Raw genomic sequence first — 24,948 nt, 5'->3', positions numbered from 1 at the left:
TTTACAAACAAAACATTTAAATAGCTACCTTTCTAAGAAGGGGGGGGGCATAGCCAGGAGTTTTGTTAGGGGGAGGCTTGGGGAGGCAGAACCTCACATTTGTATTGATTTTTACTTATTTGGGGGCAGCTGCTCCCCTGCCCCCCTTGGCTACGCCCATGGGGGGCCAGAGGAAGGAAACAAGGTTGGAAGGGGGCCACGGCTGGAAAAAGGTTGGGAAACACTGCATTAGGGCTTCTGCTCCTGAGATAGCTACAGAGGTAAGAGAATTTATTGATTTCACTGACAGCAGCTTGTCACACTTTTGTGCTGTAGAAGCAGCACCTGTAGAAACTGTCTCATTTACAAAACTCCCAAAGTGACAGGTGTCATAAAGCTGCTCCCTATGGGAAACACCCAGTTTTGAAGATACAGGGCCAGATTGAGCTAAGGATTTCCACTAGCAGAAGCCAGTGCAAAGGCTTCTGCACTAATGCAATGGGGCTTCCGCCTCTTCTTCCCACTGACTCTGGGAGGTTGTAGGAAACCCCAGAGCAGCCACAGAGGGAGGAAAGGGGAGGACATTCTGTGGAGCAAGCAGAAATGCAGGTGCTGACAGACCATTTGTTTTAGCTCGAGACTGAATTCCTCCCACAGTGTTGAGTGGTGTTTGTGTAACACAAAAGTCACTGGAATTTCTTTGAGGAATTGTTTCAGGAGGGAAAAGTGGGACCATTTTAATCTGCTGTGAGAAGGGCACACAAATGATTAACATGTTTCCCCAGTCATGCTTCCATTTGTGGCCAAATAGGTAAAGCCACAATCTTTACAGAGTTTGGTGTGGGGCAGGTGGGGAGTATCTTACCTGCCACATGTGACCAACTGAGTTGTTATGTACAAGCTTAGACATATATCAGGAGTGAGTTCTTGGACCCAGTGGCGTAGCGTGGGGGGTGCCAGGGGTGCGAGCCGCACCGGGCGCAACATTTGGGGGGGCGCAAGTCCAGACGGAAGGGACAAGCAATCGAGGCTTGGTTGGGGTGAGGGATCGTCGTCTCCGTTTGGCCGGCCCCCCTCGAGGAAGCGGGAGGGAAAAGAGCCGCGCAGCAGCAGCAGGGAGGAGGAGGTGGAGGAGGAGGTGGAGCAGCAAAGCCGGGAGGAGAGCGGGCCCGTCCAGGAGGAGGCGCGATGCTCGGGACCGATCGGGGCTCCGGTTCAACAGGCGCCGGCGGCCGGCTACAGCCTGCCGGCCCGCGTCTTCCTTCCCCCTCGGAGAACTCAGCGGAGAAGGGCAAAACTAGTTTGAGTTGGTTCTGCGGAGTCTCTTTGGCTCTGGCGCCCCCCTACCGCTTGTCTCCCTCCTGCCATACCAGTCCCAGGGGGCACCGACCCCCCACATTGACCCTAACTTCCATGTGGTTTGCTCCTGAGTAGCCTCTGGTTGGGCAGAAGAGCTTGTCCACCTGGAAAGGCAGCCCACCTAGGAGAAAGAAAACTCTTATCCTAAACATCTGCTGCCTTGGGAGAGATCTCCCAGTGGTGGAGTTTCCTTCCTTGGAGGTTTTTAAACAAGTCGGTTGGCCACCTGTCATGAATGCTTTAGCTGAGATTCCTGCATTGAGGGGGTTGGGCTAGATGACCCTTGGGTCCCTTCCAGCTCTGTGATTCTATGAGAGAAGAAAAGGCTCAGGAGTAAGCACTACACAAATACCGAGTGGAGTCCCCAACATGGTTGGATGGCACCTGGAACACCTTCATCAGTGAGGCCGAGATGGGGGCTGTCATCTGGGCAGCAGTCAGTGGCGTAGCGTGGGGGGTGCCGGCCGCATCGGGCGCAACATCTGGGGGTTAGGGTTAGGGGGCGCAAATCCACGAGTTAGGGGGCGCAAATTACTTTCCTTGCCCCGGGTGCTGACAACCCACGCTACGCCACTGCTTGGACCTGAGCCAAAGGATGCATGAAATAGGAAGGGGCATCAGGCAGTTCCATTCTGGATACCCCAACACTCAAGAACAGCCTTTGGGCTTAGACTTTTTGCCCTGGGTCTGCCCAGTATCTACAAACGGTGGCAACTGCTGTCTGTCCTGATTCCTACTCATCAAGAATGAAGACTTGCAGAATACTCTCCAAAGGATTTAATGCTTAGATTTCTGCGGTACATAAACAAATTGCTGTCTTAAGCCACATAATTAATCCTAGATTCAGTTACAACAAAGTCAGGCAAAGTAACTCCCAAAGCTTTGGATGCTGATCTGACACGGATACACCCCCTTGCTATACTATATATAGGAACAGGGTGGGCTCAGCTTAGTACAGCAAGCGTTTCTGCAATCTCTCAGCAAGCCTAGTTGGCGGAGCCATCTGTTCTCTCCTCCTCTGGCGCCTCCTGGATCTAGGTGATGGGGGAAGTGTCTCTGCCCCTTGAGAGGCAGACAGCACCAGCAGAACATCCCCCTCTGGAGAGGCAGGGCTCCTTTCAGTGTCTGACGGCGCCTGGGTAGGTGGTGAGGCAAGCACTGTGGAAGTGCCAGAGACGGGCTCTGATAACTGTGGAGATGGAGACGGAGATGGAGAGAAAGGTGGGGTTCAGCTCTCATTGCAGAGCTGAGTAAGGCAAGAGAGCAGGTTGAAGGAATGTCCCCAACTGGATCCTTACTATCAGGCTGCCCCAATTCCAGCAAAGACCTCCACAACAAGTTCGAGCCCTCCCCCAGGTCCTTGACAAACCCTTCATCTGTATTGTCCTGATTTGGCAGGCCCATGACACTGGGGTGGCTTTGAAGACTAGGCCCCAAACCTACGTGATCACAGCTTTGCATGCGTCATCAACAGATGAATGAATGAATGGAAAGAGGGTGGAAGACTGCTCTCATATAACCTTCCCAGAGGGCTTAAAAAGCTCTTTCAGTGCCAGGTTTTCTGCTGCAGAAAGTGTTTTTAAGTCTTTTCCAGACTCTGTGAAGGTTGCACGAGGACTCTGGAAGGCCCTGCAAGGCTCCTGAGATCTCGCCTGCTCAGTGTGCCGGCTTCAGACAGGTAGCAATGGTTGCATTGGGAGGGGGGAAGTACATATGTTTTCGGCCTACTGTAATTAAAATTATGATCTGTGTGAGATGAGACACCGAGGTCCTGCCTAGTTGTTGCGGATTTTGATACCAAAGCAGTTGTCACTCCAAGTGTTTCAAAACACGGAAGGTGAAGATGCTGGTGTGTGTTTGTATGACAGAGCTTAATTTCTAAAATATGAAGGGCTGGAGCTGGAGCTTGCTTGTCCTAGAGACCTTTCCATAAATCATGGATCATGGGTGCTATTCAGAGGAAGGAAAACCAGGCTGAGTCACCACTGACGCTGGAAACAGCCTACAAGTCTAAGCCCTGATTCAACAATTACTAATTTTAAGTGGAGGATGGTAAATTACACATTTCATAGGGTTCTTACTCAAAGTTCCTTTAATTCAGGGGTGGCTAGCCTTTCTCTTTGGCTCAAAGGCCATGTTCACCCTTGGCCAACCATCCAGGGGCTGCTTGCCAGGAGTGTGTGTGGCCAAAAGTGGGTGAGTCCACCTTTGCACTTACATACAGACCAGCTGAGGTTATCATCAACTGATAAATCTGGTGATCGGGGAGGGAGTGACTTCTCCCCCCCCCCCCCCATTTAGACACTAGACGTGGCTTTTTTAAAACCATTCCATTCCTGTCTGCTTTTAAAAAACGTTTCTTTTCACCAACATCAAAATTGGTGGGGTCCAGGAGCAAGGGAGATAAATTTCCTGTGTGTGATGAAGGCTCTTGGGTTAGTCACCCCCACTTTAGAAAACTACTTGACAAAGTTGTTCCAAGTAACCAAGCAGACCACACACTCTGAGGTCTAAGTTCAGTTGCCCCACTCAGTATTACAGTCCAAATATTCGAAGGGATAAATGAGCTCTGTTGCTTCCCTCTAGCACTTTGGGGGCAAAATACTCTGTTTGCCATCAGGGGGTGGCTGGTTTCACCTGTGCTGTCCCAGCTCCTGCCCAAGGAACCTTCAGAAGGGAGTTGCTGCCACAGGCATTACGCACATGTGTATTCCAAGCTAAATAGATTGAAATAGTATGAGCTAAATAGATTGAAAGATTATGAGTCATGGGAGTGTGTGCAAGAACATAACAGTGCTTAGTTTATTTTTTGACTCCTGTTTTGTTAATATTGTTAATACAGTACTGTTTTATAGATTATAAATGTATTGATTTGTTATTCATATAGTATGACTTTTGCTTTAATTGCGATGTTTAGCTTATTTTTGTTGTTGCTTTGTTAATAGTGTTTTTCAAATTGTAATTGTTTCACTGATTATTTGTTAATTATTCTATATAATTTATGTTGTATTTGTGATGTTCTATTATTGTCGAAGGGATGCGGGTGGCGCTGTGGGTTAAAGCCTCAGTGCCTAGGGCTTGCCGATCGAAAGGTCGGTGGTTCGAATCCCCGTGGCGGGGTGCGCTCCCGTTGCTCGGTCCCAGCGCCTGCCAACCTAGCAGTTTGAAAGCACCCCCGGTGCAAGTAGATAAATAGGGACCGCTTACTGGTGGGAAGGTAAACGGCGTTTCCGTGTGCGGCTCTGGCTCGCCAGAGCAGCGATGCCACGCTGGCCACATGACCCGGAAGTGTCTTCGGACAGCGCTGGCCCTTGGCCTCTTGAGTGAGATGGGCGCACAACCCTAGAGTCTGTCAAGACTGGCCCGTACGGGCAGGGGTACCTTTACCTTTACCTTATTACTGTCGAACATGTTATTCTTATTTATTGTTTGTAAGCCACTTTGGGATTCATTTGAATGAAAAGTGGCATAGAAATATAATAAATCAAAACAAAACAAACCAACAAACCAACAAATATACCGGCTCTTCAGACTGGCTGGTAGCAGGGGAAACCCCTTCCCCTTCTCTTTCAAAGAGACAAGTTGGGAGGAAATTGAGAAAGCAGATATTCCCCCATTTTCACTTGACAGCCCTATCCAACACAAATGTCAGCCCGCCATCTGTGGCAGCAAGTCAGCATCCAGGAGGCAGTCAGCTGACAGGATGGTTGTTCTCTCTGCTGAGACTCACTCTTGGGTCACCATGTCAGATGATAAAATCTGCTTACAACTGTGGTTGCATTACTTTCCAAAATTGTACTAGCAAACCCACATCTGTTTTCTCTCAAATATACTTGCCAGACAAATTTTAAATAGTCATCACCCAAAAAGCCAGGCCACATTTGACAAGGGGAAGGCAGTTTTGTGGATATCTGTAACAAAAAACAACACAAACTGGTATTTTTTTTACCTGCTCTGCCTTCAGTGTCAATTCAATGAAGATCTGCTGCAGCTTTTCATTAACAAAATTGATGCAAAACTGTTCGAACCCGTTTTTCTGGGAGAGAAAACAAGCAATGAAAACATTAACTTCAGGTGCTACATAAAAACACCCCTTTTACCAATTAGGTCAATCCTGATTATTTTTGCAATATATTTTCAGTAAGTTTAACAGCTGGTTTTTACATTTGCACTGTAAAACTCAGCAGAGAAGGCAGTAGCCTAGATTCTCCAAAGCTCTTTCCAAGATTTGAGTTTTCATTAAAGGAACCGTTATTGTTCCTAAAACAACTTACACAAGTTCATTCAAACCCTGCATTATACGAAGAATTTTGTTTTATATTATATTTGTTTCCAATTATAGGAAGTAATATGTATGTCCCAACTTTATCCCAAAGGTTTCCATCCATGCACTCTGGGTGCAGGGCATAAATTTTGCAACTTTATGAAAATTAAACTAAATTTAAAAATTGTGACAGCCTTTCCACCAAACTATAGGAGAGAGAGAAATGGGACTGTGTGGCCACTCTTTCCACTCTGCTAAAAACCAACAAATTTTGGCTCCACTTCCTGAACTCTTCCCATTTCAGAACTCTGTAACTGAGAAATAATGCCTGAGTTTGCCTCTTTCCTCTGCCCTCCAAATAATTTCCTTTTGTGTCACAGCCTTTAAATTGTAAGGCTAAGGACAAGGGGCCCTCTAATTAATTCCATCTGTAAGTCACTCTGGGAGCGAGAGTGAGATAGAACTGCTTTAATTTAATCACACACACACACACCTATCTTTCATCCAAAAATGGATTTCAGGGCAGTATGCAGTAGAATTTAATTTGTGCAATATTATCGTCATTGCCAAGTAGAAAATGACAGAGCCACGATGCCAAAGGAGGTGAATTTCCTTCTCCTTTGTACAGTGGCTGGGAAGCCGTGGCTCTCCAGGTGCTGCTGGACTGCAACTCCATCAACCTCTGGCCATTGGCCATGTTGGACGCTGAAGGTATTGGGTGCTGGGAGTCCAGCAACACCTGGAGCACCACAGGTTGCCCAAGCCAGGCAGGAAAACAGGGGTATTTTTGCTGCCACTGAAATAATGCTTTAAGTCATTACCTGAAATATTTCAAAGCCGTAGATGTCCAAGACACCAATATTATATTCTTCGTGATCCTTCTCCATAGCCTTATTAATTGACTAATAAAACAAAAACAGAAAAATACAGACTTGTCTAAAGGACTAAGTATTTGATGAAAAAAGGACTAAGAATTTAATGAATGAATGAATGAGTTGCATAAATTAAAAAAACATTTAACGCAGCCTTCCCCAGCCTGGTCCCCTCCAGATGTTTTGAATGACAACTCCCACCTGTCCCAACCACCACAGCCATATCATGCTGGACCTGATGGCAGCTGCAGTGCCAAACTCCAGGCGTGCAACCGATTGGGGAAGGCTAGTATCTGAACCCCATCTGCATCATCTTCTTCTGTGATATTGCCCTGAAAGGCAAGAAGGGGACTCTCTGGGGCATCTCCACTTCTCCAGTCTCTCAGCAGCACAAACAACATGCAGCTGGTTGTCTCACCAGAAGAAACCTCTGCCCCAGCCCCCTCCCTCCCTTTCTCTGGCATCAGGATTATTCTTTGCTGGACAGCAGGAGAGGGGAAAAAATATAAGTATGTTGTAAAACTGACTTACACTTGCATGCATGAAAGGGTTAACCTAAGCCCTGGCCTCAAGTGATCAGAGTAACCACTGACCACTACCCCTTCCTTCTGATTCATATGGGTACAAATAATACTGCCACACACAGCCTGCAACACATAGCAATGAACTATGAGACACTGGGAAGGGAGCTGAAGATAACTGGGGCACAGGTAGTCTTTTCATCATTCCTTCCTGTTGAAGGTCGTGGTCCAGGGAGAGGAAAATACTTGAGATGAACCACTGACTGCGCAGGTGGTGTCATCAGGAAGGATTTGGCTTCTTGGATCACGGTCTCTGCTGACTTCTAGCGAAAGACAGGCTGCATGTCACAGCGGTTGGCAAGACTGTGTTTGCTAAAAGTCTCAAGAACCTGATCAGGAGAGCTTTAAACTAGATCTCGAGGGAAAGGGAGACAACATTACAGATAACAGAAGAGCACCTGGCACTGGGGATAATAGCTTCATTGATGCACAGGAAACTGAGGTGGTGCTTTAGAAACCTGCTAAAGGGCAAAAAACTACAGGAAGGAAGCAGCTGGAGGGGACAGCTCATGGTTTCAGTTGTCTCTACACAAATGCACAGAGTATGGGAAACAAGCAAGAAGAATTGGAGCTTTTAGTACAGGATGGCAAATATGACCTGCTAGGCATTGCTGAAACTTGGTGGGATGAGACTCATGACTGAAATGTAGGAACTGAGGGGTATAACTTGTTCAAAAGGAATAGACCAAACAGGAAGGGAGGAGGAGTGGCATTATATGTAAAGGATGTATATACTTGTGAAGAAATCCATGACCTGGAGCATGGAAAGGCGATTGAGAGTATATGGGGGGAAATTGTAGGAGAGAGAAACAACAGTGACCTTATTGTGGGTGTCTGCTATAGACCGCCAAGCCAGACTAAAGACTTGGATGATGCCTTACTAGAGCAGATAACCAAACACTGAAAAAGAAGAAATATAGTAATCATGGGGGACTTCAACTTCCCTGATATCTGTTGGGATTCAAACACTAGCAAGAATGTAAGGTCTGACAAATTCCTCCGTTGCCAAGCTGACAATTTCATTTCCCAGAAGGTGGAATCGTCTATCCTCAGAAGGGGATCATCTATCCCCAGAAGGGGATCATCTATCTTGGACCTGGTCGTCACCATTAGGAAGGAACTGACCAATAGTGGGAGTACTAGGAAATGTGGGAGGAAGTGATCATGTTCTCCTGGGTTTCAGGATATAGAGGCAAGGGAAAACTGAGCATGGTGGACATGCCCTCTGGACTTTAAGAAGGCCAATTTCAAAAAGCTTAAGGAGCTACTGGGTGTGATCCCATGGTCAGAAATACTCAAAGAGAACCGAATCCAAGGATGGGAGATTTTAAAAGGAAAAATATTGAAGGACCAAATGCAGACAATTCCAACAAGAAAGAAAAGTGGGAGGAATCTAAGGAAACTGGTGTGCCTTCATAAGGAGCTTACAGATGAGCTGAGAGTTCAGAAGGGCATGTATAAGAAATGGAAGAAAGGGGAAATGGAAGAAAGGATGAGTATACACGAGTAGCCAACAGTTGCGGGGGGTGGGGGGGAGTCAGGCTGGCTAAAACTCAGAATGAGAAAGAGAGATTTAATTTTTAAAAAAGATTTCTTCAATGTCTCTGCTCTCTACCTTCTTGTATCTTTCTCTTTGTGCTTCCTAAAACAAGCAAGAAGGAGCCATGTGGCTTGGCTCACAAATGCAACAAATGAACTGAATCTAAAATGATATTTTATAGCCAGCATCTTTGCTAACCCAAAGATTGCATGATCTTTTTAAAAGTTGTGTGGAACTTTTTCCTTCTTTGTTTTATTGACGGGGATGGAGAGTTGTGAGTAAAATATTCACTTATTTGCAAAGCTAAGTGTCTGCAATTTTTTCTAGTCTAAGCACTTTTGTGGTGAACATTTGTCTAAAGGTGGATGAGGGCAGATGTAAATCTAAGCAAGTTTGAATGTGCTTGGAGCAATCACCATTGTGTTAACTCTGTTACTGGAGAGTAGGGATCCGTCTTTCTCTTTCTCTAATAAATTAAACACCAGAAGGAACAAGGAAGGAAAAGAGAGAACGTTACCTCTCTGGCCTAAACAATAACGGCACTGCAGGTAAGCAGCAGCTGTCTCTTACTCTGGTTGATGGAACAAGAAGGTGGTTGGAAGGAGGACCCTGTGGACCAGGGCTGGAGAGTTGAGGGCCCTCCATATACTGTTGGACTCCAGTTCCCATTAATCCCAGTCAGCCTGGTCAATGATTCAAGGGTGATGAAATCAACAACATCTGGAAGGTCACAGGGCTAGAGCCGTATGGCTGCCTGAAATGGCCACTGCAGCCACTACAGAATATGGGAGATGTGATGCTTTTGCCCTGTGGCAAAAAATGTGGCTCTCCTTTCTTTAGAACATGCTTTTAGCCTTTTGCATTAAAGCAAGTAATAGATAAATTCATTGAACAGATTTCGTGAAAAGCAACTGCAGAAACCCACATCCTGGGCACAGTATATTAATGGTTGCCAAGCAACCAGAAAAAGGGAAGAGGAAAAAAGCAGCCTAGCCTGTTCTTCAACTTTGAACAACAACTTCATCTATGGGTCAGCAGATGAGGATTTCATGGCACTGAGATGGCTATTATCACCCAGTGATGCTTGTAAACCAAGCTGCTATAAAAAGAAGGCCCAGGAAACAATCTGGTAAAGCAAAAAGTGAAAACAGAGGCAATCCTACAGTCATTGTGTTGCTTCTTGGTGTGTTAGGATTATTGTTATTTTTGAAACCACCATACAATAGGAAGGCCACCCACTACAGGCCAGATTGGAAGGAAGTACTTCTGTATGTGCATTAACAAGTGACAACAAGAACATCAGACTAGGACTGAGCAGACTTGGGTTCAAATCATCACACAGGAACAAACTCACTGAGTCTTTGGCCCAGTCACTGTCTCTGAGTCTGACTTACCCAACAGGGCTGTTGTGAAGATAAAATGCATGGGTCAGTGGGAGAATTGATGCATGCCTTCTTGAGCTGCTCAGAATAAAGGCCAGATATAAATGTACTTTGCCAACAAAGGTCCGTATAGTAAAAGCTATGGTTTTCCCAGTAGTGATGTATGGAAGTGAGAGCTGGACCATAAAGAAGGCTGATCACCGAAGAATTTATGCTTTTGAACTGTGGTGCTGGAGGAGACTCTTGAGAGTCCCATGGACTGCAAGAAGATCAAACCTATCCATTCTGAAGGAAATCAGCCCTGAGTGCTCCCGGAAAGGACAGATCGTGAAGCTGAGGCTCCAATACTTTGGCCACCTCATGAGAAGAGAAGACTCCCTGGAAAAGACCCTGATGTTGGGAAAGATGGAGGGCACAAGAAGAAGGGGACGACAAAGGACAAGATGGTTAGACAGCGTTCTCGAAGCTACAAAATTGAGTCTGACCAAACTACGGGAGGCAGTGGATGATAGGAGTGCCTGGCGTGCTCTGGTCCAGGGGGTCACGAAGAGTCGGACACGACTAAACGACTAAACAACAACAATAAATGTACCAAATAAACAAATTTGGATTTTTCATATGTTATAAATCTCCTAGGTCTCAGGAGGTGGTCACTTGTGACCTGAGGAGCTTTTTGAAACTGGAGGTACCAGGACTGAACCTGGATCATCAGCATGCAAAGTAGCATCTGCCATACAGTGAGGGCCTCGCCGCACACACACACACACACATGAGTGGGCAGACTCTCTGACTCAGGGAGCTTCCCCAAGACAAGAAGAGGAATAGAGATCCACAAATAGACAGGGAAGCAGAGGCAGAAGGGAGAAAATTACCAGCTTCAAAAGACGCATTACAGAAACGCCACATGATAGCAGCCGTGAGCCATGCTCATTAGAAATCCTTCCACATGGGATTCAGCAGAACATTCTGGCCCTTTAAAAGACAGGTGCTGGCATATTCATCTCCTGCAGTTCTGCTCTTTTTAATGTTTTTCTTTCAGCTTCTCCTGCTTTGCACACACACCTCATGCCAGCTTTAAGGTTTTAGCACAGGGCTAGAGGAGTTCAGCCTTCAGAGCTGAATGCAGCTCTCTGTCCACCCCTTGGGACTCTTCCCCAAGCCACACCCCAACTGACCCATCCTCCTCAAGGGCTTTCCCTTGGCCGAAATGTGTCTCTGATTTGGGGTGATGCCTGCTGCTTCCCTGGATGGAGGTGTGTACCTGTGTTGCCTGTGTAAACCTTTGGCTTTTATGTGGCTGGAATGTAGCCAAGTGTACAAAGAAAAAAATCACATCTGCTGCTTTGCCTAGTTGCCTCTGCCCACCCCCCTCACTAACGTGTGGCATCTGGAAAGCTACCCAAAAGGAAATGTGGCCCTTGGACTGAAAAATGTTCCCCACTTCTGTTTCAGAATGAGCTCAGGCTTGCAAGAGAGGTTAATAATAATAATAATGTTTCTTTGGCTATGTCCGAAGTAAGAGGAAGAACAAGCAAGTGGGAGGTTCTCTGCATGCAGAAGACAGACAAATGCTATTGGGTGATAGAGAGAAGGCAGAACTACTCAACACCTACTTTGCCTCTGTCTTCACCCTAAAGGAAAGTGATGCCCAACCTGGTGATAACAGAATAAATGATGTAAGGAGGGAGCTGCAGCCCAAGAGAGGAAAAGAGGTAGGAAGGGAACACCTAGATACTTTAAATGAATTAAAATCTCCAGGGCCTGACAAACTGCATCCAAGGGTACCAAAGGAGCTTGTGGGTGTGTTCTCATAGATCCCATCTATGATCTTTGAGTGTTCATGGAGAACAGGTGAGGTCCCTACATACTGGAGACAGGCAAATGTCTCCATATTCAAAAAGGGGGGAAAGGAAGACCCAGGTAATTACCAGCTGGTGAGCTTGACACTGATACCAAGAAAGTCCTAGAACAGACAATTCAAAAGTTGGCCTGTGAACACTGTGATTACTAAGATGGGTTTCTCAAAAACAAGTCATGTCAGACGAAGCTGATTTCTTTTTCTGACTGAATTACAAGCTTTTCAGGTCGGGGGGATGCTGTGGACATCGTGTATCTTTATTTCTGTAAGGCTTTTGACAAAGCCCCCCATATTTTTGCGAAGAAGCTGGAAAAATGTGGGCTGAACAAGGTAACTGCTAAGTGAATTTGTAGCTGATTGATTGACCAAACCCAAAGAGATATCATTAATGGTTCATCGTCATCCTGGAAAAAAGTGGTAGGTGGGGTGCCACAGGGCTCTGTCCTGGGCCTGCTGTTCAACAACTTTATAAATGGATGAAGGAATTGAGGAGATGACTTTAACAGACTAGAGTCAGGCCCAAACTAAAAAAATTAATTCCAATAGGGACAATTGTAAGGTTCTGCACTTAGGCAGGAAGAAACAGATGCACAAATATAAGATGCACACCTGGGCTACTGCGTACAGTTCTGGGCACCACAGTTTAAGAAGGATATTGACAAGCTGGAAAGTGTGCACAAGAGGGCAACCAAGATGATCAAGTTCTGGAAACAAAGCCTTATGAGGAGCACTTGAAGGAGCTGGGTATGTTTAGCCTGGAAAAGAGGAGACTGCGAGGAGATATGATAACCATCTTCAAATATCTTAAGGGCTGTCACATGGAAGAGGGAACATGCTTGTTTTCTCCTGCTCTGGAGGGGAGAACTCGAACCAATGGCTTTAAGTTACAAGAAAGGCGATTTAGACTAAACATTCGAAAAAACTTTCTGACAGTAAGAGCTGTTTGGCAGTGGAATGATCTCCCTTGGGAGGTTGTGAACTCTCCTTCCTTGGAGGTTTTTAAGCAGAGATTGGATGGCCATCTGTCATGGATGCTTTACCTAAGATTCCTGCATTGCAGGTGGTTGGACTAGATGACTCTTGGTCCCTTCCATGATTCTATGAGGCAAACTTTTTTTGTTTTGTTTTTTCAAGTGTCTGTGTGTGTTCATCATGAGCAGCAAACCTGTGGCCTTCAACATGGACGGTGGCTGATCATCAGCCATGCTGGCTGGGGCTGACAGGACTTGCCAAGATCTTAAAATATGGACTGAGTTGGAGTCCAACAACATCTGGAAGACCACAGGTTAGCCACTTCTAGTAGTATGTGGAACAGGCTACAGTCCTGAACAGTATTTTCAGATTTGGGGAAGTTTGGCAACAAAGGATTAGTCCTTAGGATAGAGGCACTGGCTTGGGCCCAAGACTGAGGGGGCCCAATGTGCGACATCACACGTGTGTGTCAGGGACTGGCTCGATGAGGAAGACTGGTAGAAGTCACACACCAAAAGAACTCCCCGTCCCCTGAGGAAGGCACAGAAGATGATGAATAAGATCCTGGATCCTGGGGGGGGGGGGGTACCTGTCACACCTCAGAGGAGGGGACAAGCCGAGAGGTACTAGAAGCAGGAAGCTTAAGGGATAATGAAGAGGCCGAAGAGGCAGGTGGCCCAGCACAGGGCAAGGTGATGAGGCTTCTAGTTTGGATGCAGACTTTGACAGAGGTGATCGAAGGGTGATCCATCCTGACAGCTTCTGTTAGCGGCTCTCCAGCCCCTTACTCCTAGAACGCGACAAATGTTACATGTTGCCGAGCAACAAGCCAGGCAGGCACAGAGAGAGAGAGACTTCTGGACCACAGAAGGAGGAGCCCTGACTCAGAAGACTAGAGAGCAAAGCAGGGGCTGCATGCCAGTTCACACAACTGCTTCATTAGAGGATTTTGCCTTTATGAGCCTCGTTGTATTTTTTTATTTCCTTAATAAAGAAACTAACTGCAAGTTCGCCTCATTTCTCTCTGACCTGTGAATGACCTGCTCTGCCTATCGGCTCTGTGACAGCGCTCCTCTTCCGCCATGCATGTGCTGCATCAGGAGGAGGCTAGGAGCCCAGAACCCAGCACATCGCAGCCTCAACTGCTGGCAGCTCCTCTCTGATGCTCAGGAGCTGGCCACTGATGCTGTGCTGCGCACGGCTCCACACTTGGCCTCATATGCCCGCTCAACAATGGGGGAGCTCAGCCCCCTGCCAACAATTATTGAGGGGGCTGAAGACGCCGCCACCCCTATGAGTTGGTGCCTATGTTTATGATAAAGACCACCATTTTTGATTCAAGTCAACCACCTGAGTATGGTACCAAAACCAAAAACAACAACCGCCCCCCCCAAAAAACTTGAATTGTCACACCTACATCCACCAAGTAATCAAACACTCTGGCGTGAAGGGCTTTGGCTAAGGCATCCCTGGTGTAGCAGGCTTGCTCCACATTGAGGGTCACGTTGATGGATTCTGATTTGCCCCCCCACTTGCTGTCCATCTGCCTGCTGGTCAGCTTCTCCTTGAGTCGGCCCTGGTTAATTCCCAGGAGGAAAGCCGGGAATGCCAAGACTGCAAGAAATAACAAACACATAAATAGAACATTTACCATGAAGGCAAGGTTAGCCAAGCTGACGGCAACCCCAAAGCAGAATCGAAATAAGTGACGCTGCATCCAACAAAGCAGCCCACAGAGGTGTAGTAGTAAAACATGCTTATCAACCGATTCTCTAAAATTTTGGAGAAGCTTCTGCTGAGAAAATAGGCTTTACATTCTTGTAGGGTCTCCACTCCTCTTCCATTCCTGAACTAGTGAGCTTGTTCTTATCAGGTTTCCCAAGAAAGAATAGAGATGGTGGCAGTGGCTCATCAGGCAAAGTGGAGAATCCTCTTGCAAAACCTTCATACATGGTTTAACAAAAGAGGTGGGAATCTTCCTACACAGGCCACATGGAAAAAGATAGGGTGCTGCACAAGCGTGGAGCTGTTTCACTGGGCAGGGCAGGCATCAGCTAGTAGCATTGTTGGGCCCCCACAGCTGAACCCCTGCAGCCTCCTGGCTTTACCATCCCTTATTCTGAAGTGTTCCTGGCAGTTCACCTGGCCTGTTGAAGAGAGCAAGCCAACGCAAGGCCAGAAGCAGTCCTTTCCCTCTGGGAGACGGTACGGATAGGGCCCAGAGGGAGAGGTCAGCAAACTGTCATGTGGCACAAAGGAGGGAGTCCACTGACAACACCTTGGCCAAGGACACCCTCAAATTCAAACCCCAGGACCATCGCTGGGGCTTGCATATGAAAAACTCTACAGTATTTGCAGCCCATGCATCAGGCTTTCCACTTATTCTGGGCACAATGCTTTGGGGGTCAGGGTAGGAGAATGGGAAAATCACTAAGTGTTTATGAGTCTCCTGTGAACATGGAGGCACCTCTAGATCACAGCCTACACACCTGATCTGGAAAAGGAAAACAGGCACAGATTTGCAGATGCTAGTTTATATGTACAGATGCAAATTTAGTGTCACAGGCAGCAGCGGAACTAATTTCCTATCCAAATTGCCCTGAGTAATTCCTTCAATTAATTTGCACCGCACCTTCTATTCATTTTACCCCCATTAATTTCCAACAGATCCTCTTCCACATCAATCCAATTCCCCCATTCATTAATCCCTAAATCATCCCTAAATAAAGACACCTTAATTTATTTCCCCAAATTAAAAGCCCATAATGTCTCCTTGGTCCATCCTTACCAGGGCCAGTCCACCCACGAGGTGGGGTGAAGCAGCCACTTTGGGCGGCACCACCCCCCCATGGGCACCCTGCCTGAACCTCTGCTTCCACTGGTGGTGGAGAAGTGGCCCCAGTATCAGCAAAATCTCGTGAGATCTTGCTGCAACCAGCTGTCGCCATCATTACTTTTCAGCAGTGCCATGCAACCTAGGTAAGGGATGCCTTGGCAGGGGCAACGGAGCACTGTAGAGGCAGGGCGGCACTTCCCACTTTGCCTCAAGCAGCGAAATGGGATGTGCCACCATGACCCTTATATCAAAGCGCCTGACCCAACTAGCTTGCCCCCCTTGCCATCTCTGCCTCACATTCAAATCTCAATGCTCTGGGAATCCACAGGGACCACCTACACTCCTCGCTCTCCACAGCTGCATAGTTGCCGACTTCTTTGAAGCTGATGTTGCCCAGGTGAAGGACTCCAGCCACGATCTGCAGCACCAAAGCCTGCTCCTCAGCAAAGATCCCAATCACATTCATGGCATGCTGCAAAAATTAAGGTTTTTCTTTTTTAAAAAAAACGAATGGATGAATTAAAAGCCCACCATAATAACCAAGTGCCTTTTGTGCAAAATTCTAGTAGTGTTTCTGCATTACTTTTATAGCATTCAAAATGTTATCTTTCAGCAATCCTTGCAACAGCCCTGTGAGGTAGCCTGATATCACTATCCTAGCAGAGGCTGATGGAGAGGTGAGCTTGCACCTCTTCACAGAGGTGACATTTGAACTGCCTTCCATTAACCACCATGCTATAGCAACTAATGGAATGGTACCACACTTTTAGCCTTCAAATCCCTCCTCAGAACTCACCTTTCCCATAAACCCTTCATGTTAAATCCTCAGTCTCCTATCCCAATTGAAACACTGCCCAAATTCACATGTAATGACGATTTGCTACCCTTAGTTTAATAGGGCCCCTGGTAAGGAGCTCCCAACAGCCCTCTCTTCTAGAGTGGGATAGGACAAAGGAAGAACCCTTCTGTCTTTGCTTTCTCTCCTCTACAGCTGCCACTGCCTCCTGGGCTCTTATAAGCCCCTTGGAGGAGGGACCTGCTTTGTTTGCCAAAATAACCTTGGCAACTAGAAAGCATAATGTATTATCAATTACTATTATTATTAGCAAAGGTTATCATAGTGCAACAATGCACATCAGTCCACGTAGACTACCAGGAGGAGGAAACAGGGCAGGCTTTGCAAACAGCACAGAAATTTTTAGGAGCAATGGCAGTCCAGAGAATGGGGTAGGTAGGGGAGCAGGATTCAGCTGGAAAAGCCTAGGATGAGAATTAGCATCCTATGCCCCCTTTAAATGTGTTTGGGGGAGGGGGTTGAGAGAGGGCGAGGGAGGGACTATTGTTTTGTTCTTGTTTTTATCATGTATTTGTACTTTTATACTGTATTTTCATGTTGTAAACTACCCTGAAATCTGCAGATGAAGGGCAGTATGACTCTAAGATGCCAAGGCAAGGTACAGCATTAAAACACAGTAATAAAAACAGTTTGAAACAACTTACAATCACAGAAATAAGGTGGGTCCTAAAACTATATGTCTCAAGTGTCAAAATGTACATGCACAGCACAGTACAAACATCAACTCATACATCTCTTATAAAGCAGAATCTGCTGGATTTGCCTCTTGCAAGATCCATAAACTCTGGAAGTCATCTGGCAAAATCCATGCCCCCATCCCTCCTCCCCATATTATATCTAAAATGGAGAAAGGTAAACCACAGCTCACTTGTGTGCTTTTCCTTGCATCTGAGTCAATTCTGGATTGCCCTTGAAACTGGAATAATAAAGCCGCTGTCCTGCGTCCCCTACTCAAGAGTCCCACTAACTGTAAACTTTACAGGCCAATATTTTTTACTGCCTCTTGGCAAAAGCTTGTCTGTTTTGTTATAGTTAAAACCAGGTTTATATTGCAATTTCCTGCCAGTGGCATATTCCTTTTGTGTGCCATATGTCAGATAATTTTGGGGCTGTGCTTCAGGGGGAGTTCCTCAGTGTGTATCCAGTCAATGGGAAGACCCCCAAAAACTACCTTCCGTGAAATTGCAGTTCCTCTGCCATTACCGATCTTTGCCTGCCATGGGCAACCCGCAGGGGAGATTCTGGTGCCTTCTTCACATGAAGAAACAGTGAGTGTCAAACAGACCACTGCACATAATAAAGGAATGCATACCTCTTTCCCCTGCTTTTTAAATAAAAAAGCAAATTGCTACTATCCTTGGCTGAAGAGCCTGAAAAGGGGTTTCTCGTGGCTGAGGAATGGGGCTCCTCCGGCCTTCACAACTCCCCAAGGGTGCTGGTGCCCCCACTCCCTTCAGTTACTGCTTGTCAATAGCCCATAATCTGCTTGGGGGCTCTAAGGTTTTATATGGAAAAAATGTGCAAAATAGTTTTCAATCTCACATGCATTGTAATTGCTGTACAAGCAGAAATGTTGTTTTTTTTTTAACTTAAACCGAAAAGTTATTGAGGGGAGAGGTAGTAAGATGGTGAAGAATTTACCAAAGTTTCCTGGAAATCAGATTTGTCATTAATATCCTCCACTTTGTAGGATCCTGAGAGGCTTAAGTAGTGGTAATAGTCCATGCTGGTGATGCCGAGGCTGGACTTCTGCTCAGTGGAGGCACCTTCAATCATCTGCAGGACAAAGAGCAGAAAATAGTCCCAAGTCAGTAGAGAAGCTTCTGACCTTTGTGTGGCTGGAATGAAGCCGATTGTACAAAGGTTAGAATCACATCTATTGCTCCACCCACTTTATCTCTGGCCCCACCCACCAGTCATGTAGCCCCTTAGGAGGATGGAGAAGTGGATCCTCCAACTCCTGCAGGCCATTTTTTACAGGTGGGCAGGGCTGGTCAGGAGCACCTGCAAACCCCACTTTCAGCTGGGAGCCGTATCTTTATCTGCCTGTGGCTACTTTTACCAGTAGGGCAGGTGGATGTGGCTTGGGGAAAACTGGCCTCTTCAGCCCAATTAGGACTTCTGCTGGAGGCTCCACATCACTGCCCCAGGAGATGCTGCACTAAAGAACACAGCTTTCAGACTGAAGTAAGGTTCCCGGCCCCTAACATATGGAAACAAACAGGGGCAGTTCCTGCTCATTACAAAGGGGCTTACTCAAAAGTAGATTCTTGTGACATGGATTGTGCCCAACATTCCAAAGAGGGCCCCCATCTCTGCCCCCCAAAAGAAACTCCAACAGAAAACCAAAGGCCTAACACAAACCTCCTCGAAAGGTAGCTAACCTGATAGAAAATGTGGAAGCTCCTTTCCCCAGGATTCCTCATGACCACCCGTGACTTCTCCAGCAGGAAGTTGGATATTTTGCCTCCATCTGGTTCCCCACCTGGACTAAACTGGATTTCAAAATATTTCCCCTGCAAGACATAAAGGATGCAGACTGCTGGAAATGGATGAAGTAAACATTAGCCTCAATGACACTAGGCCTTGCCAACTGGTTGCAGGCAAGGTTTAAGTTGCATAATAATAACAATCAGTGCAGGGGTTTTTTTCAGGGGGTACTCAAGGGTACATAGTATCGGCAACTTGTTGTTGTTGTTAAAAAGTGTGGTACAGTGGTGCCCCGCAAGACGAATGCCTCGCAAGACGGAAAACCCGCTAGACGAAAGGCTTTTCCGTTTTGGAGGTGCTTCGCAAAACGAATTTCCTATGGGCTTGCTTCGAAAGACGAAAATGTCTTGCGAGTTGCTGCGATTTTTTTCCGCTCCCCACCCCCTTTTTCTAAGGCACTAAGCTGCTAATAGCCTTTTAGCAGCTAATCCGCTAATCCCTTAAGCCTTTAATAGCTGCTAATAGCCGCTAAACCGCTAATAGCGCTAATCCGCTTGCTTCGCAAGACGAAAAAACCGCTAGACGAAGAGACTCACGGAACGGATTCTTTTCGTCTTGCGAGGCACCACTGTACTTACTATAACAACTTCATGGTGAGTACTGGCACCTATTTTTCTAGAAAAAAAGCACTGATAATAATTTTATGCATGGTATGCATTCTCCCAAGAGCTTTCCATGTGAGGTCTTGGGCTAGAATGGAGGGGGGACTAGAACTGGGATTTGTTTGTTTTTTTGTTTTAGATTAAAGGTGGCATGACAGTGGACAGGGAAATCACAAGTAACAGGGATAGAGGGAGAGACCGGATTCATCTGCTTACCCAGCACAGTTGAGGTCCCCCAATATATATATTCCCCTCAAAATGCATCATTAAACCTTTATTCTTCCACACCCTTGAGACCCTCTCTCCTTATTTATTTACTTCATCTGTATGCCGCCCGCCCAACCAAGTTCTTTGTGCGGTTTAAAGGTAAAGGTACCCCTGCCCGTACGGGCCAGTCTTGACAGACTCTAGGGTTGTGCGCCCATCTCACTCAAGAGGCCGGGGGCCAGCGCTGTCCGGAGACACTTCCGGGTCACGTGGCCAGCGTGACATCGCTGCTCTGGCGAGCCAGAGCCGCACACGTAAACAATAAATACACAACTCAATTCACAATAAGCACGCAGAAACTAAAATAAAATATATCACAATAGTAGGAAACAAGCAACTAGGATCAGGCTAAGACACAACAGCTAAAATGATTTAAAACCAATGTACAGTCAGCTAAGGAGAAACATGGGCCACCAGCAAAAAGTCTCTCTCCCTTGTAGTCTCCTGCCTTTTTTCATTAACTGGAGAAACCTGAAGAAACTGCTTTTCTGACTGTGGTCAAACAGGTTTCCAGGTTTTCTAAACATTTAAGATGGTTAAAGGTGCTAAAAAGCTAAAGGCTTGCCTCTTTCAGCAGGCCTTTGAATGCAAAGATTTTGTCTGTATGTTATCATCATCATCATCATCATCATCATCATCATCTTTGTACCCCACCTATCTGACTGGGTTGCCCCAACCATGCTGGCAGCTTTAAACAAAATATAAAAATACAGTCATACATCAAACATAAAAACTTCCCTATACAGGGCTGCCTTCAGATTTAGAAGACCTCAGAATTATATCTCCTTGACATCTGATGGGAGGGCAGTCCACTGGACGGGCACCACTATGGAAAAGGCCGCCTGCCCGGGCAACTTTTTAGTTAACTGTGCTGCATGATTTTATTGTGTTATGTTATTGAGTATGTAATTGTTTTATTTCTGCAACTTCCTTGGCAAAACAAATAAAACCTATTAGACCAGAGACAAGAATGAGGTGGGGGGGGGGGGCAAATGAGTGTACATACAATGTACAATGACACTTATCATATCACCTTCAACATTGCAGAGGGTGGGAAACCCTACTCTGTCTGTCCTAACCCAAAGAGGGAATATTCCTTCATGCTTCCAGAACAAAGAAGGCACAAACTTTTGCACCTCTTCCCCTTCAAACTCTCTCTCTCTCTCTCTCTCTCTCTCTCTCTCTCTCTCCTCGGCATGAGTGCAGGAAAGGAAGCACAAATTTGTTCTTTGCACACAGTTCTACCAATTTCTGTTACTCCATTTCTTAGTTGATGTGAAGCACAGAGAAAGCAGTCCTGAGTCAGCAGTTTAGAAAAGCATGCTGATCTGAATCACAGAGAGTGAAGGGAATCCCCTCCAAAAAAAGGTTGCACAGAATCTCCAGGCCTTCTTCTCTTTGGATATCCCTCCCACTCACACAAGGAGGAAAAAGTGCTTGGGAAGTTCATTTTGCAAATGAATTTGCTCAAGTTCCAGTTCACCCACTCCAAAAATGAATTTGGATTATGAAAGATTAATTTGCAGTTCAATTCATTCGTGCAACCCTGGGCATTTTTTTAAGCCTACAAAATTGCACAGGCTGCTGTGCTAAAGTAAAATAGATATATTTAAGACTAAGAAAACATCAAAATGTGCACACGCAGAGTGTAATGCAAAACCTGCCCTAGGGACTCTGTCTCTGCTCGCTCCACTTGCCAACCACACACACCCCCATGTCATGGGGTGGATGCGAGCTCCCATCCTCCCATCAGCTAGCCAACACTGCCTGAAGCAAGGCTTAATGGAGTGGGGTCAAGAAGCACTTTTCCCTTCTCCCTCCTGCAGGCTGTGTGAAGCATGTCCCCACCCCTCTGTTAAACCCTACTGCCGATGAGTTTAACAGAGGGAGGGCAGGTGCTTTTCCAAACAGCTTGCCTGGGCTGGCATTTCTCACTGGGCTAGCATTCCTAACAGGCTTTCACACCAGCTGCAGAGCATGGCAAAATTTTACATTCTTATGTATACAGGAAGATAAACAATGGAATTTAAATTAAAATGGAATTGAATTAAAAATGCCCCAAAGTCCCAGCACAAAAAGAACTTATGTTCAGTTTGCCTGGAAATTATAGGAACTGCTTTCAGATGCAATTAAGAGATTTTCTAATTAATTCTTTGAACTAGTTAGACCAAATTAGTTCATTCCAAGTACTGAGAGAGAGAATGCCCCCTTTCCACCCCCAAAACAATGGGTCCTCTTTCTCATTGTGGTGGCCCTTTTGCAAGTTTCCATGGTGGACTTACAAATCTACTGGAGTTGTTGTTCCGAACTGTTTTGGCATTCCCAAAGGCTTCCAAAAGGGGATTAGACTGCAGAATTATGTCCTTCACATGCTAGAGTCAAAAGAATAAATGAGGTCAATTGCATATAAGAAAAAATACCTTAGTTAAAAAATTAGCTTCCAAAAATTTTCATTAAACAGTGTTGGGCTAGTTGGGCCTTTACATGTGTCCCGGCAAGGCAATCCTTATGATCTTCAAGGAACAGGTTCCCACAGGGAGCTGCAGAGTCTTCTTCTGGATTGTTTTGGCAAAAGAACCATGTATACTCACCTGCCCCAATTATTAGGGAATCCTGTTGTATTTGTGGGGTGCAGGGAGAAAGAGGATAGGACGCTACAGTGCCCCCCCAAATTACTCTCGATTCTGTGAAGGAGTGACCTGATTTCACCAGGAGCTGGGAAAGCAAAAAGGAGACCCACTCCCAATGCAGTCTCAGGAGGCCACTTCCAGGGATCCAAGTGGGCTCTTTAGACTCGTACTCTGGGCAGAGGGGATCCAGCGTAAACAAAAACTATGGTCTAGATCTGGCACTGCCAGTAGTTTTAGCTCCAATGTGCTTGTAGGTTTGAATCCTGCTCCCTTGGTGAAAAGGAGGTTTGAAGATAAGAAAAACTGATGGAGGGCATAAGCCCCTGGTTTGCTCCCAAGCACCTGAACATTAGAAGGATCTTGTGGAACAGAGATGGAATGAGGCCTCTGCCTGGACCAGAGATCATTCTTAGAGGAGAAAGTTATGAGGCAGAGGGACAAGTGACTTGACCATCTCAGGCACCTTATTCATGTATTAAATCCACCTTCAGACACCAGCCTCAAATGGGTGCACAGGGCCTCCAACAAGGTTGCAGGTGGACTTTTAATATTCACATGCACCCAATCCAGTAATCAAAAGACAAATGTACCAATTTCATCATCTGTTTTCTGCCAAAAGTAGTTTTCATTTTGGCTTTTGCAGAAAACGCTAGAATCATCCCCAAAAATAACGGAAAAGGCTATTTATAGTGCGCAATTAAACCAATTCCAGAAACAACACAGTGCATATTTCCGTCCAGTCACTGTTTCTTTGACTACTAACAGAGACCAAACCATGCAGACAGTTATCATTGTTTCCCATGGAAAGAAAACAGGAAGGGCATAATCAACGTGAGTACAGTAAAGCAAATAAACAGCAGGGAGCTGAGGGGCAATGACAGCAGCCGCTTGGTAGGAGGAAGCAGCTACCAGTTCTCTTAAAATAGCCCAGCTACCCATCCGCTGGTGATCTCATGGACACCTGTCAGCCAGATGCCACAGCTAGCTCACTGCCTTACCCTTCAGTTGCTGCAACTCCTCTACACCTCTGGATGAAAAGTGCACACGCAGCAAGGGTCAATGTGGCTGATTTTCAGGCTGTTCCTTTTTCTGACTTAAGATGGCATTCAGGATGGAGAAGGCTCTGAGCCTCCAGAACTGGCACTGCTGTACCTGTACACGTATACAACAGGATTTCAGGAGACTCCCTGTCCAATTCCTCCTACAGAGGAGAGCCTGTGTGGATTATAGAGGATGGGAGGGCTAGAAGGTGGGCAGCTGGCCACCAGATTTCAGTGTTCTAGAAAAGTCACATACCATATTTTTCGCTCTATAAGACTCACCTTTTCCCTCCTAAAAAGTAAGGGGAAATGTGTGTGCATCTTATGGAGCGAATGCAGTCTGCGCAGCTATCCCAGAAGCCAGAACAGCAAGAGGGATCACTGCTTTCGCTGCGCAGCAATCCCTCTTGCTGTTCTGGCTTCTGGGATTCAGAATATTTTTTTTCTTGTTTTCCTCCTCCAAAAACTAGGTGCATCTTACGGTCTGGTGCATCTTATATAGCGAAAAATACGGTATATACCCATTGCCTCTTTACGTTGGAAGCGGAGAGCAAGATACAGTAAGCAGAAAGAATTAGGGAGGGGAGGTGAGAGCTGTCTTAAGTAAGAAGAGCCCTGCTGGATCAGATCAACCCCAACATTCTTTTCCTACGGTCCCCAATGCAATGCCCCTAGGAAGCCCACCAGCAATAGCACTCTCCCTCTCAAGCATACTGCCATTGATGCTGGAGGTGATATAGCCATCATGATTAGTTGCCATTGACTGCCACATCCCGCTATGCTGGGGTGCCTGGTTGTGATCAAACAGAAGTGGTGGAAACTGGGATTTCCTTTCTTTTAGTGGGAGCGTGGGGGAACAGAGGCAGAAATGAGAACAAATAATTTTTTGAAGGGCAAACATGAATGCATTTGAATGTTTTAGGTAAAGTCAAACTGATTGGCGGTGGAAGCGGTCCACTGGTGCTGTTCCAGTACAGCCCTCTACTGAAAAGGACACATTAAAAAAAAAAAAAACACCTTATCCTCGAAATCCATTGCTTGTTCTCAGCATTGCAACACAGAGCTATACTGCCCCCAAGCATGGAGGCTCCATTGAGCCAACCATACTGGCGGGATGGGGCTTCCATGCGTTAAGCAGGAAACAGCAGCTTTGAATGGGTGGAGCCAAGGGAAGGCAAGTGGGAGTAAGTTAGCAATGGAGAAGGGGCCTTCACCCGTTACAGAGTGAAGGGTGAGGACTGGGAGGCAACAGTGACACAGCTGAACAGGTCTATGTCAAAAGAGCTTCAGGAAGCACTGAAGGAATTAGCCCCCACCAGTCCCTGTAGAACTAAGATATTGACGGGATTAATGATACCATTAGATGAACAAGCAAGAATAGATGCCCCTAACTAACCCAAGGCTCCTTTCAATAAGTTTC

General features: G+C 46.2%; 1 protein-coding gene across 1 annotated transcript in view; it reads right to left on the bottom strand.

The window, feature by feature from the left end:
- The window catches only part of MYO1E (myosin IE), a 103,201-nt gene that overhangs the window by 30,747 nt on the left and 47,506 nt on the right, over window positions 1-24,948 (bottom strand). Inside the window, exons 6-12 of the mRNA XM_083413004.1 lie at window positions 22,141-22,230; window positions 18,884-19,015; window positions 18,141-18,275; window positions 15,983-16,115; window positions 14,225-14,421; window positions 6,424-6,504; window positions 5,288-5,374 (exon numbers count right to left, since the gene is read on the bottom strand). Coding sequence (XP_083269130.1) covers window positions 5,288-5,374; window positions 6,424-6,504; window positions 14,225-14,421; window positions 15,983-16,115; window positions 18,141-18,275; window positions 18,884-19,015; window positions 22,141-22,230 — 855 coding nt within the window. The remainder of the gene's footprint in view (window positions 1-5,287; window positions 5,375-6,423; window positions 6,505-14,224; window positions 14,422-15,982; window positions 16,116-18,140; window positions 18,276-18,883; window positions 19,016-22,140; window positions 22,231-24,948) is intronic.

This window comes from Podarcis tiliguerta, assembly GCF_965153285.1.
Source record: "Podarcis tiliguerta genome assembly, chromosome: 14".
Lineage (NCBI taxonomy): Eukaryota > Metazoa > Chordata > Lepidosauria > Squamata > Lacertidae > Podarcis > Podarcis tiliguerta.
The sequence above is the reverse complement of the archived record's forward strand: the minus strand, read 5'-3'. Positions and strand labels throughout refer to the sequence as shown.